This window comes from Mytilus edulis, chromosome 4 (assembly GCF_963676685.1).
Source record: "Mytilus edulis chromosome 4, xbMytEdul2.2, whole genome shotgun sequence".
Classification (NCBI taxonomy): domain Eukaryota; kingdom Metazoa; phylum Mollusca; class Bivalvia; order Mytilida; family Mytilidae; genus Mytilus; species Mytilus edulis.
The window spans coordinates 96,099,043-96,112,848 of NC_092347.1; the positions used below are offsets into that span (position 1 = coordinate 96,099,043).

At 31.4% G+C, this 13,806-nt stretch overlaps 1 protein-coding gene and 1 long non-coding RNA gene across 2 annotated transcripts; one reads left to right on the forward strand and one right to left on the reverse strand.

Moving 5' to 3' along the window:
* Window positions 1–766: 766 nt before the first annotated feature.
* LOC139521130 (zinc finger protein 16-like) lies at window positions 767–6,255 on the reverse strand. Its single transcript, XM_071314434.1, has 2 exons — window positions 6,178–6,255; window positions 767–3,252 (listed from the first exon to the last, which is right to left on the reverse strand). The coding sequence occupies exon 2, from the start codon at window positions 2,718–2,720 to the stop codon at window positions 1,305–1,307; it is 1,416 nt and encodes a 471-aa protein (XP_071170535.1). The 5' UTR covers window positions 2,721–3,252; window positions 6,178–6,255; the 3' UTR covers window positions 767–1,304.
* Window positions 6,256–10,212: 3,957 nt separating this feature from the next.
* On the forward strand, window positions 10,213–13,343 carry LOC139521131 (uncharacterized). The gene is made up of 2 exons (XR_011664010.1): window positions 10,213–10,342; window positions 12,663–13,343. It is a non-coding gene; the product is annotated as an uncharacterized lncRNA (long non-coding RNA).
* Window positions 13,344–13,806: the final 463 nt, after the last annotated feature.

The window sequence follows — 13,806 nt, forward strand, 5'->3', positions numbered from 1 at the left end:
ATGTACACAGTGTAGATTGTGTATAAATGTACACAGTGTAGATGGTGTATAAATGTACACTGTGTAGATTGTGTATAAATGTACACAGTGTAGATGGTGAATAAATGTACACAGTGTAGATTGTGTATAAATGTACACTGTGTAGATGGTGTATAAATGTACACAGTGTAGATTGTGTATAAATGTACACTGTGTAGATGGTGTATAAATGTATATTGTGTAGATTTTGTATAAATGTACACTGTGTAGATGGTGTATAAATGTATATTGTGTAGATTTTGTATAAATGTACACTGTGTAGGTGGTGTATAAATGTATATTGTGTAGATTTTGTATAAATGTACACTGTGTAGGTGGTGTATAAATGTATATTGTGTAGATTTTGTATAAATGTACACTGTGTAGGTGGTGTATAAATGTATATTGTGTAGATTTTGTATAAATGTACACTGTGTAGGTGGTGTATAAATGTATATTGTGTAGATTTTGTATAAATGTACACTGTGTAGGTGGTGTATAAATGTATATTGTGTAGATTTTGTATAAATGTACACTGTGTAGATGGTGTATAAATGTATATTGTGTAGATTTTGTATAAATGTACACTGTGTAGATGGTGTATAAATGTATATTGTGTAGATTTTGTATAAATGTACACTGTGTAGGTGGTGTATAAATGTACACTGTGTAGGTGGTGTAAACAAACACTAACGTATACTCAACATCACCTACAAATACAATGTTTATAAGGATTTTTAAAAAACAATTGCACATAACACTGACTTTCTATTTCTAAAATCATTTTATAATGTTTACTTCCACAGTCAATTCTAACTTACTAAGCTATAAAGTATTTGAAAACAAATGATTTCAATAATTATCATTTACTCATTTACAGCTTTTAAGGAACTAATATAATGTAATTAAGAACATTTAAAATATATATATTATGATAAAATGATAAATTTGCATTGACTTTTTCACCTTAAATTACACCAGAGTACATGTACTACTTTATATGTAAATCTGAAAAATAGTTGTTCAATTGTAAAGACAATTTTGATCCTATTTAACTTCACCATTTTATTTCATTTAAATTTTTTATATATATACATGTAACATTTGTATATATACTAATCTATAAAGGCTGGTAACAATGGATAAGCACCTTCACTTTCTATTTTTTAATATTCTAGATAGTGAAAAAAAAATATTATTACAAAAGATATTATTATATCATGTATTTGACTAGTTGAATTGCAGGTTAATTAAAAGAAAATAAAGTTATTTTCTGAAATGTAAATTTAAGGGGGTTCAGTTTTTATCAGAAATTGTTCATTCTTTTGAATCAATTCTTTAATACTTTCTGTTAATTCATCATCTGCTGTAGTTTTAACATGTTTAACATTGCTTTTAACCTTTTTTAATCTTGGTGCGCGTGACCATGTTTTGGGTATAGATTTCTCATGATAAATAAGGGAATGCTTTTGGTAAGTTGCACCATGTACAAATTTGACGCCACATATTTCACAAGTATATTTAGTTTCTTTCTTAGACACATTAGAATTGGGTTGAACAAAGTCATCTGATGTACGATTTGAGTCTGGCAGATGTTGCCATTCAGTTGGTACTGATGGATGAAATGTCCGCATGTGCTTCCGGAAACCTGAAGTCTGAACGAATCTACTACCACACACATCACATGCATATGGCTTCTCACCAGTGTGTTTTTTCATGTGCTGGTGTAAGTGATGATTACGACTAAAACATTTACTACACACCTCACACTTAAAACGTTTCACACCTGTATGTATAACTGAATGGTTGTGTAGTTCTCCGTTAGAAAAGAAAGCTTTATTACACACGGGACAGGGAAATGGCGCCTCTCCTGTGTGGATTCTCTGATGTCTCTTTAATGTGTTTCCGTACCTAAACTTCTTACCACAGAGATCACACTGATAGGGTCGCTGACCAGTGTGAATTAGAATATGTTTGGCCAGATTTCCTGCATCAAAGAATGGTTTATCACAATAATCACAGGAGTAGGGTTTTATACCAGAATGTAGAACCATGTGTTTTTTCAGATTACATTTCTCGGAAAACTGTCGTTTACAAATTTCACATTCATGCGGTTTCTCCCCAGTATGACGTTTCATGTGATCTTTTAATGTACAAGCATGATTAAAACTTTTCCCACAAATACCACACGTGTGTTTCTTCTCCCCGCCATGTGTATTGTGATGTCTCATCAGATTCCCCTTCTTGTTAAACTTTTTGTCACAAATATCACAAGAAAATGGCTGTTCTCCACTGTGTATTATCAAATGTTCTTTCAGACTGCTCTTACTTGAGAAATCTTTACTACAGAACTGACAAATATACTCCAAATATTGAGTTGGTATCTTGACGAGGATTACATTCTGTTGGTTAGGCAACACAGTTTTGTTAGTTGCACTATCTTCTGTTATTTCTTTACTGGATTGGTCTTTCTGCAAGGGGAATTCCATTCTTTCTATAGTTGTAAATTGACCTTCACCTGTATAAATCTCTTGTGATCTTTTCATCATTTCATTCAAATGTTTTTCTACCATTTCATTTGATACTACACTTTCATCATTCTTTTCAATATTACTATTCGATATTGCATGGTTTGCCATTTCTTTGACTGAATTTTCAGCTACATGTACATGTATGTCATTTATTTCAGGGTTGCAATCCATGACTGAATATTAATCTAAGTCTGATTAACTATAAGATAATTTTGCTGACTTTTCAGAATCTGTATACAATTCTGTTGTCGCGGAAACTTGTGAATCATTTGAATACTCAGGATTTAGCCAGTTTTAAAGTGTAATTGTCTGACGAGAAGGTTCAGGAAATGAATTGTTTTGAAATATACCTGTTCTATAGGAGATAAGTATCGTGTTCTCAACTGTCTGTGTCAAGAATGGTCAAAATCCAATATGTTTTTTAGTGTTCTTTTTTGTTGAGAAAGTTTTAAAGTTTATCCAGTTGCAAATACATGTAGTCAGATTTCTTATCATAATTTTCTATTGATTCATTTTCTAATTATATTGCTGATATTTTTAGTCCTTTTCAGAAGGGATTCACTAAATCCTAGTGTAGGTCATTGTATATTTATTTTGTGTGACTTTTACTTTCATTATGCTGTGTTTAATCCATTATTGACTCATTAATCATGTTAATGGTCAGACATGTCAGATAACTGCAACATCTTCTTAACATCATGATCTATAAAATAAAGAAGCAGCTAATTAATAACATTCAATTGTCAATTTCAATTAGTATACATTTATTTGATTTCAGTGAGGCATGGAAAACTTACACATTATTCTTTTTTCGAAATGAAAATTTGGTTTACTTAATTCCAATGTATTTCTGCTTTAAAAAGATAAGATTCAATGTCAATAATGAATTTTTAAGTCTCAGTCTGTTCCAAATTGATCATCTATAATAAATGTTTTGGATATTTTATTTGATGTTTCCCTCAGTTTTAGTTTGTAACCAGGATTTGTTTTTTTCTTAATCGATTTATTAATTTAGAACAGCGGTAAACTACTGTTGAAGATTAATAAATGATACATGTTTAAAGATTGATAATTTGCCAATCATACATTGTACATTTATCAGAGACATGTAGTTCAAAAGATGTGCAACTGTAATTGTTGGCCATATATCATTTATTGATATATGTCATACAGCACTCTCATTATTTTTCAATGTTCTGACATATTCCTTCTCTTAAATTAACTTCTCATTTTTAGAAGTTTTTAGTAATGTTTGAAATCTATTTTAAGCAAACAAAAGAATCTTCTAAAATAAAGAATAAATACAACAAAAAATAAAATTTTACATCAATATATTGAAAAGTCATGGAGCCAGAAAAAATACCTGTTAGAATATTTTTTGTTGCTGGTTTTTGAAAAGTTTACAGCAATCTAGTGTTTTGATTTCATCTTCAAAACTATAAAAAGTGATAGAACTTAAAAATGTCTTATGTACACAAATTAACAATATACAAAAGTACCAAACATTTGTACATACAATGTATGTCACCATGTACATTTTTTTTGTACATGTACATCATTGAACTTTATATAATTAGAAATCATGGTAATGATTTAAGATTGCAATGCAATATATTGGCCTGTTTTGGTGTTTTTTCTTATAAACTTTGTCATTCAGAATCTTTGTCATTCAGAATCTTTGTCATTCAGAATCTTTGTCATTCAGAATCTTTGTCATTCAGAATCTTTCTATAGATCTTTCTGAGAAGCAGAATGGTTGGTTTTGGATATTTACATACATGTACATTTGACATGAAGCCTTTTGTTCTAAAGATAAAAATATGCAATAGGTGAAGTATGTATTTTTTAGTTTTAGATCATTTATCTGTTTGAGAGTTTTGTATGACTTCTATTTTCACTGAATTAGTACTAGTGCACATTTTTGTTTAGGGGCCAGCGGAGGTCTTCCTCTGGGTGCAGGTTTTTCTTACTTTGTTGAAGACCCATTGGTGGCCTTTAGTTGTTTTTTACTCTTTGGTCGAGTTGTTGTCTCTTTGACAGATTCACCATTTCCATTCTCTATTTTATTTTATCAGAATTTAAAATTCATATGGTCAAACTGAGACTACTATAACACATAGTGTTATAGTAGTCTCAGGGTCAAACAAGATTGGAAGTAAGTTAGTAAATTTTATTTCAAGTCAGCATAAATGAACACATACAAAATTTAACACCCTGTTCCTGTTCAGTTCATGTTTTTCATAATTAAGTTTCAGAATCTGCATAAACAACTTCATAAAAGTTCTTAAATGTAAGATAATAGCAAAAGTGTGTGACAGGTAATTTATGGGAAAGTGCATTGAATTGAAAGTCATCTATACAATGAAAATAAAATTTTAAATATGTCATCCTCTTCACAGGTATCATCTACATCATTCATTTTGTCATTTTAGTTTGACACTTATTATTGATCATTATTATTAAAAATGATATTTTGGTGCACAAATTTATATAACTAGATCCTTCCATTATTCAAAGCATCCCTCAAGAGCTGCAAGGGAACACTACAATCTGTATACACTCTTGATTCTGATTAATAGAGATGTGTCTCCAACTTATTTACAAAAATGTTCACATGGGCAATGGGTGCTATAAACAGTTTCGTATAAAAAACTAGGGGTTATTCCCCAACTAAAAATAGACATGGAGGGAAGTCCCTTTTTATCAACATAATTGGTGAAAAAGTATCATGTTTTTTGTATTTGGTTGTAAAGATATGTTAATTAACTTCAATTAAAACAGGTTGAATGATTAAAATAATTTTAAAAATTAGATTAAATATTCATGTTTTGAGGGGAGACAACACTGTAAACAGTCTGTTTTTTTGGCAGTGAAAATTCAAAACTTATTTGCAGCCACTGTAGCTCTTTTTGGAGCAGGCGAACATAGCCTGAAGCATAAATTTTTTGAAAGACCAGGTAAAAATCTATGAAATTCATACAACTTTGATTATGAAAAATGTGCAGGTATCATGTCTTCAGGGGTGTGCACATGACCTGATTTCAGGTTTTTTAAGCTTAAATTAGGCAATGTTTTTCCCAGTTTCTCTGGATAAAACTTTTTTATACTATTAAAAGTACACTTTTTTTTTATTCCATTATAAACTAGAGATCATTCTGATTCCAGTGATATCTAGTTTTATACAGGTATCTTTATTAATCAGTCCACCACTAAGGGTCACTTATACATGGTCCCTCAAAATATGACGTCATAGAAAAAAACTGTTGATTGCACCCAATGCCCACCCAACACAAAATGAGTGCTAGATCACCAGCAAAAACAAAAACATTCAAATGCCCATAAGAGCTATGGTTCCACACTAACTCTCAAATATGTACATATATAATCATATTATATTCAGAGGGCATCAGGGGATATTAGTATCGTACTAACTGATTTTACCCTCTTTAAATAAAGTATTTATTAATTATTATTATTATTATTTTTTTTTTTTTTTTTTAATTCTGAAATCTGTAGTCTAGAGCTTTTTACCGAAAGTTGACTCTCTTAAACTTTGAACTTGTGACAAACTGGGCTAAAAAAAATATGTGCTACTTGGGTATGACTTTACTGTGTTACGTTTTTATACCATGAAGCCATTTCTGTATTCTTTTTTATGAACTTTTCTTGCATTGTTAGAAGTTCCGGAAGTAGTTTAACGTATGTTAAAAAATTCACGTACCGGTACGAGTGTGACCTATAATCCGCGCAGCACCTTCTCTATACTGACTGACGTTATACTGATCTATACTATTGGCTCGACTATTGGAGATTTTAAACTGCTGCATACGGCAGTTGAGTAATGGAACCTCATTTTTCGAAATATTTTTGTTGTTTCCCCCCCCCTTTTTTTTTCTGAATTCCTAATGAAATCTTTTAAAGAGGCATTAATTATACTGAGCTACGAGATATAGATAGCCAGTTATGATTTGTTTTGTTCATTCCTCAAAGAAAATGATTCAGTGAAATAATTATTTGCTTTTAGAAGCCTACTTGGTGTAATTTTGTCAAAATAAGATTGAAATATCGCTGATGAATTGTGTATTTGCAAGTGAATAATTCGATCTCACCATGAGTTGAATCCGTATTCATGTGACCTTTGATTTAACCCCTTAGCTGGACAGAGATGATCAGAGATGTATATATATATAGATAAGATAAGATAAGAAAACTTATTGTAAGTCGGGTTACATGAAATACTACAAACATAAGCTCTGTAGAGCGTTTTGCCGACATTAATAACAATAACAACACATACAATATTAAGACATACATGTACATAATTGTAGCACACACAATTTACGTGCCTCATTTGACAGGCCATATGCCTTCAACTTTAATAACAGTAAGTTATGGGGTAGGCAGTCAAAGGCCTTCGAAAGGTCCATAAGAACAGCCGCAAAATATAAATTTTTGTCGACTGCTTTTTTCCAGTCCTCAATGACTGTTAAAAGTGCTGTATTACAGCCAAATCCAGGTCTAAAAGCTGACAAAGAAGGATGGAAAATCTTACTAAAATATTCTTTAAGTTGCTGGTATATGGCCCTTTCGAAGAAATTTGACACCACCGGTAGTATGATAACAGGTCTGTAGTTGCCTGCCTCTAGCTGACTATTTTTCTTATGCAATGGGACAACCTGTGCTTCCTTTGTATTACGAATGTAAGCTAAAAGGAAAAGAATGTCAATATTAAAAGTGAAACAAGGATGACCATTTGGTCGACTGATTCAATCTACAAAAAAAAACATTCTTGTACAAAACGATGACAAACATATTCACTGACAACATGAAATCAAACAGACCTATATTTTAGATGGTCACAATCTGTTTATGTTTATATGTATGTTTATATCGGGTTTTATGACCGTCGGCAGTCTTCGGAGGTCATCTCCATGTTAATTAGATGAGGACTAGGTAAAAAAAAAATACACACGAAATGTTAATGTTTTCGACTCCATGCATTTATGATTGTTTTGAATTTCCGATGTTATGTAATTTTGATATACATTTTGTTTGTTTAACATGAATTTGACATCTAATGCCCCTTTAACCTATTTTCACCTGGGAATAGCCTTTACTATTCCAATCATTTTCACAATGGATTTGTATTTAATTGTCTCCTTTTACAAAGTAAGAGGTATAAAAAAAAAATGAGCTCTTTCAAAGAATTGGTGTCACTAATGTTCATATTTAAGGAGGGATAGGACCTTTATCGGGACTCCGGGATCGGGTGTTTTAAGCTCCGGATTTCGGAATTGACCCTTTCGGGATCCGGGAATTATTATTTTTCGGATTTCGGGACGTCGGGATTTACTTTATTTCAATTCGGGACCTCGGTATTTCGTGTTTTTAAGCGCGGGATTTCGGGATCAGGACCGCTCCTATCCCCCCTCATATTTGACATCTAGAACTCTCTCCATCATAGGCGAAACAATAATTCATGACAGAAATATATGTTTTGTTGATCTTGTATTACAGATCATTTATTCTCTTTAATTTCCCTCTATCTTCTTCAGTTTTTATTCAAAACACAAACGAGGGTTCATAAAATTATCATTAAAGGTAAATCAATTATATCAAAGAGTGACAGCCTACAAACTATACCAATTTGTTTATGGAAATATTCTTTATAAAGCACAAAATAGTCAGTATTCACCTCAAAAACTAACAAAACCTTTAAATAGACTTATTAGGAAGAGATATAGTTACGATACTGTTGTCAGGTCATTAAAGATTGCATATTTTGGCGTTAATATTGATTCACTTATATAGGGTCTTTGCAACGGAACTAAACACATTTATTAAAAAAAACAGTTGTTGGCATGACACGGGTTATGTTCTTCTCATAAATGTTATGATGGTATGATACTAAACCCCTAAAGGGAGGGATTGTGCCTGATATTCATATGATGAAATCATAATCTTTCAATCAGTTTAATTGAAGTCTGTGCTGGCATGTCAGTTAATTGCTAGTAGTCTGTTGTTATTTTATGCGTTTACTTTTCTACATTGGCTAGAGGTATAGGGGGAGGGTTGAGATCTCATAAACATGTTTAACCCCGCCGCATTTTTGCGCATGTCCCAAGTCAGGATTCTCTGGCCTTTGTTAGTCTTGTATTATTTTGATTTTAGTTTCTTGTGTACATTATGGAGTTTAGTATGGCGTTCATTATCACTGAACTAGTATATATTTGTTTAGGGGCCAGCTGAAGGACGCCTCCGGGTGCGGGAATTTCTCGCTACATTGAAGACCTGTTGGTGACCTTCTGCTGTTGTTTTTCTATGGTCGGGTTGTTGTCTTTTTGACACATTCACCATTTCCATTCTTAATTTTATACCGACAAAAATTGAACTTGTGATTGAGTAGATCTTGTCTTGCTGATATGTTTTCGAGCCATATACCGGTAATGAGTCTGACCGGTAATGTGTCTGACTGGTAATGTGTCTGTTTATCTATTAAAGATTTTATAATTTAAGGAAAATAACAACAACAACAAAAACACGGTAAAAATCACCTTTAAAGGGCAACTACTCTAATAAGGAGTAGACTGACAATTTCCACCATACTACATTATTTGTAGAAGTTGTCTTGCTGATCACTTTTCAACGCATGTTATAGTCTCTCTCTTTTCATTATAGTTTCCAAGATAATAAGCTTAACAGGGAGAGATTATTTTTTTTATTATTTGAGGGCAATAACTCCCCTGAGAAGTTATGTTACAGTTTTGATGTATTTGGACAATATTGATAGAACTCAACTAGGTTAAAACGAAATGGATTTACGCAATTATAGCTAGAATCAATGTTACCATTAGATACCCATGAATTATTTGAAATTATCTTTCGCTAACACTTTATATCTAATATTATACTATTTAAAGTGAATTTGATTAACAACAATTGGAACTTTAAAAGTTTTTATAGGCTCGGATAATCTTAAGAAATATTTCAAATTTTTGTGTCCGTTTTAAATCGGTTCCATTTAAAGTTGATATTTATTTTATTTTAATTAATATCTGATTCGAAAATAGAATTGAATTCTTTAAAAAGTTCAATGAATAAGACATATTTACGGAAAAGCCAATTCTTATAATACTTAACTACAAACTGCCAATAGTTTTCTGTTATATATGAAACAAACTTAAATACAAGCGCCAATAGATTCCTTATATTATAATCTCTTTCTACAAATTGTACTCATGCTTTATTTAGCAACCTCTTTACGCCAATTAGCTGTATTGTAAAGTGACAGTTATCCCTCTAAGGTCACACCAAACAATATAAAACCGCTACTTTTGTCACATTGAGATATGTTTCATTTATTACATATTATGGATATGTTTTATACTTGATTAAATGCCCAAATCTCTTATGTTTGTCTGTTGGCCTTTGCTTAATCTTTTATAAAAATATATAACACGACAAGCCTTTGTGTTACTACAAAAGACTTTCAATTAAAGGGTATAATTACATAAAAATGGCGTAAACGATTCAATTGTTACCTTTTGTTAAACAGACAATGTCTGAATCAAACTGTAGAAATTAATTATTGCTGGATTTGTTTGAGATCGTAACGTTACGTAATCATAGGGATTAATAAATAAAGCTATGTTTTGACCATTGACAAAATATCGGACCATTGACAACATTCGACATAACTTCACATTCGAGGTGTCCAGCATGAGAGTTTGACGAACAGAAATTTAATAAAACGGAGAAAATATTCTGCAAGGAAAAACAAACAGTATAAAAAGGTAAGAAATTACATATATATTTTATATATATATATATGTTTTTTTCTTTCTTAAGGAATTTACATGTATTTACATATTATTATCTCATGCAGGGATTTGTTTAGTAAATCTTACTATACAAACCTATGTCTCATGGTACAATAACCATTATTATTATTTCAATTATTCATTTGATATAAATAATTGTCAATGCGAGTTACATTGTATTACATGTATACTATATTGATGACATAACATTTTAAGTCTATCGGCATAACAAAATGGAAAATATAGACAAGACATAAAATATGCAATCATGATTGAAATCGAGGATTTATATCATAAGACTTACTGTAAAAATCTTTCTAGAATTCGATTAGTTTTCAAAACACAAATTCTTCAAGATACCACGGAACATCATGACAATTAAATATAAAAATGGTAGAATTTCTTTTAAATTTTTCCGAAATCTTAGATAATTTAATAATCCTTTCGAACATCTAGGAAACTTTTATATTCATCTTTATATAAAGACCTCAATAAAAAAGATGAAATAGAATACAAGATTTAGCAAACTGTCGAACTATAAAATTATGTAGTATTAATATATAGATAGGGTTAACGTTATTTCAGAAATATTGGCGCATATCGTCCTTAGTACATTTTTATAATGCACTTCTTCTACAAGTGACATTACTGACATACATATATCGTCACGTTGAAAAGCAATGCTTGAAAACCTGGGCCCAGTTTCACGAAGCTGTCTTAGGACTAAGACATGTCTTAGGATGATCTTACGACATATCTTAGTCCTAAGTGGGTTTCATAAAGCGGTCCTAAATTAGGACATCTCTTTAAGTTGGTCATAAAGTTAGGACAACGCGAGAGGTGTCTTATGATGGTCTTAGGATAGTTATACGTTTATTAATAAAAAATACACTCATTTTTTATATCAATTTTGAAAAAAAATATCGTATTATTATCTAATTATCTATTCTCCTGTTCCTGCTTAAAACATATATACATTGACGGATTATCAGGATTTGTCAACAATGAAAATTTGATGTATTGATATAAAAATTGCACGATTTTATCTCTTAACCTTTTATAACCAATAATGTCGAAATTGAATTCAACTCACTTGTACCAAAACAATGTCATAATTTTATATTCTTTTTTCTTAATTTTGCATTGAAAATTTCATATTTATATTGATGTATTGTTTAAAGATAATTTATATATAAATTACTTTTATTTTTTTATATTTATTTTGCAAATTATGTCATTATATTAATCAATACGTTTAGAATAATTTATGGTAAGACATACTACATTTACATGAATTTTTTCCGTAGATCATATTTATATTTGAAAATTTATAGAACTTGCGACAGGTTAAGGATGTCTTAGCTAAGATGATCCTAAGACAGCTTCGAGACGAGGTCTGAGATATGTCGTAGGATAGTCATAAGAGGATCATAAGACATGTCCTAAGATATGTCTTATGACATGTCTTAGGATAGCTTCGTGAAACCGGCCCCTGATTAATAAAAAAAATGTTTCATATAATTAACCTCTCAATTTTAATTTTCTATAAACTTTAGTGTTTGCGAACTACACAGGCAAGTTTCACTCACATCAATTTCACGTGAAATTACATTCATGTGTGAATCTCACGTAAAATTCACCTCAAACGAGCTTATACAGGAAACCCACGTGAAATCAGTTTATGTGAGTTTCCCATGAATTTCATGTGATTTTAACTCATGTGATTTTACATAAAAATCACATGAGTTTTGTTCAACTGAGATTCACATGAATTTATAAATTAAAGTAATTCAAACAAAATCTTAATTTTCAAATTTATTAAAATCATGAAAAATACCAATTATGTTTTGGAAAATTTCACATGAATTCATGTGAAAGAATTCACGTGAGAATCCTGTGAATCTCTATTCATTTGAAATTCACATGAAAATTTGCACGTGAGTTTCATGTATAAGCTCGTTTGAGGTGAATCTCACGTGCAATTTTTCACGTGAATTTCATGCGAGATTTATGTGAAATTCACGTGAGCAAATTTTGCCTGTGTAGGGATCTAGTGGCTAATGGCTATGACATTAGTCACTAAGAGACCTACTCAAAGTCAACACACGTGTATGTGGACGATTTTATTCTGCAATAACAGATTAACAGTTTTGCGCATACCCCGATGTACGTATGTATACGAGATTCGCCTATCTCTCTTTCTAAAGCTCACACAGGTTAATGTAATACATTACTACATAGTACGAACATCATGTCATCCATATAGTTTATTAATTATCTGTATTAATTTCAGGTAGTCATGTCTTTCCTAAAGAATGTGTTTTCGTCAAAGCCAGAGATAAGTACCTCCTCACCAACAGTATCAAAGAGTTCTAGGTTAAACGGAATTCTTCGCAAAGAAAGTACTTCGGATAGCAGTAGTTTAGACACTTTCGATTCAAGATGTTCTATTTGTACAGAAACTCAAAGTGTTAACATATCAAATTTTGAAAATTCTAGTGACGATTCAGACTCTTGTATTGACTGTGGCAGTAAACTAGGAAAAAATAACTCTAAAATCAACCCTAAGAGAGTGTCATTCAACGCACAAGTGAAAAGGCGGGTATTTCTGTCAGACGCCAGTGAAAGAACACGTGATAAAACAAATCAAAATGCAGTTAGACATTCAATGCATGTCAATCCACACAACCATTCAATCCATGTCAATCCACAATACCATAGGCATTCAATCCATGTTAAACCAAATCATCACAGACATTCACTGCAGACATCAGGATATGTTATGTATGTTCCTGGTCATCCGGGTTCTTCGTACCAAATATCAAATAAAGGAACACTGTATTTCAGAATTATATAACCTTACCTTTTGAATTTGTGCACCATGTCAATAAGTCTGTAGCAAAGTGCAATAACACGCAAATGTGTCAGAAATGATCAATTATTGTTGAGTTAATAAAAATATTTTGTTTTCAAATATGCACATTGTATACGTATTTTCATATAAATTAAGTATTTCTCTTTAGAAAAAATGCATACATTAGAATAGTAAAACGAAACTGTGCATGTCGCCATAGTTTAGCTTCAAAAGAAACACATTTCCATAAAACAATCCGTTTGAATGAGCAACCTATATATCTCATCAAATCTGTTAAGTGTGATCAGTTGTGTTGGTATTCTGAGGCATGACAATAATTTCGGATTAGAACAATACAAACAATAATGTGTCTATAGTACACGCATGTCCCACTTGCACTATCATTACTATCACCTTTTATGTTCAGTTGACAGTGAAAATGGGGGCCCAAACCCATTAGAAACATGTGTACTAAGTTTCAAGTTTCATTGAACTTCAACTTCATCAAAAACTACCTAGGCTAATTCCCGCTAAAACGTTTTAACGTTAGCCTGAAGCGAAATAAGACAGACGGACGGACAAA

Coding starts and splice junctions, on each gene's coding strand:
- LOC139521130 (XM_071314434.1), bottom strand. CDS start 2,720: ATGGATTGCAACCCTGAAATAAATGACATACATGTACATGTAGCTGAA.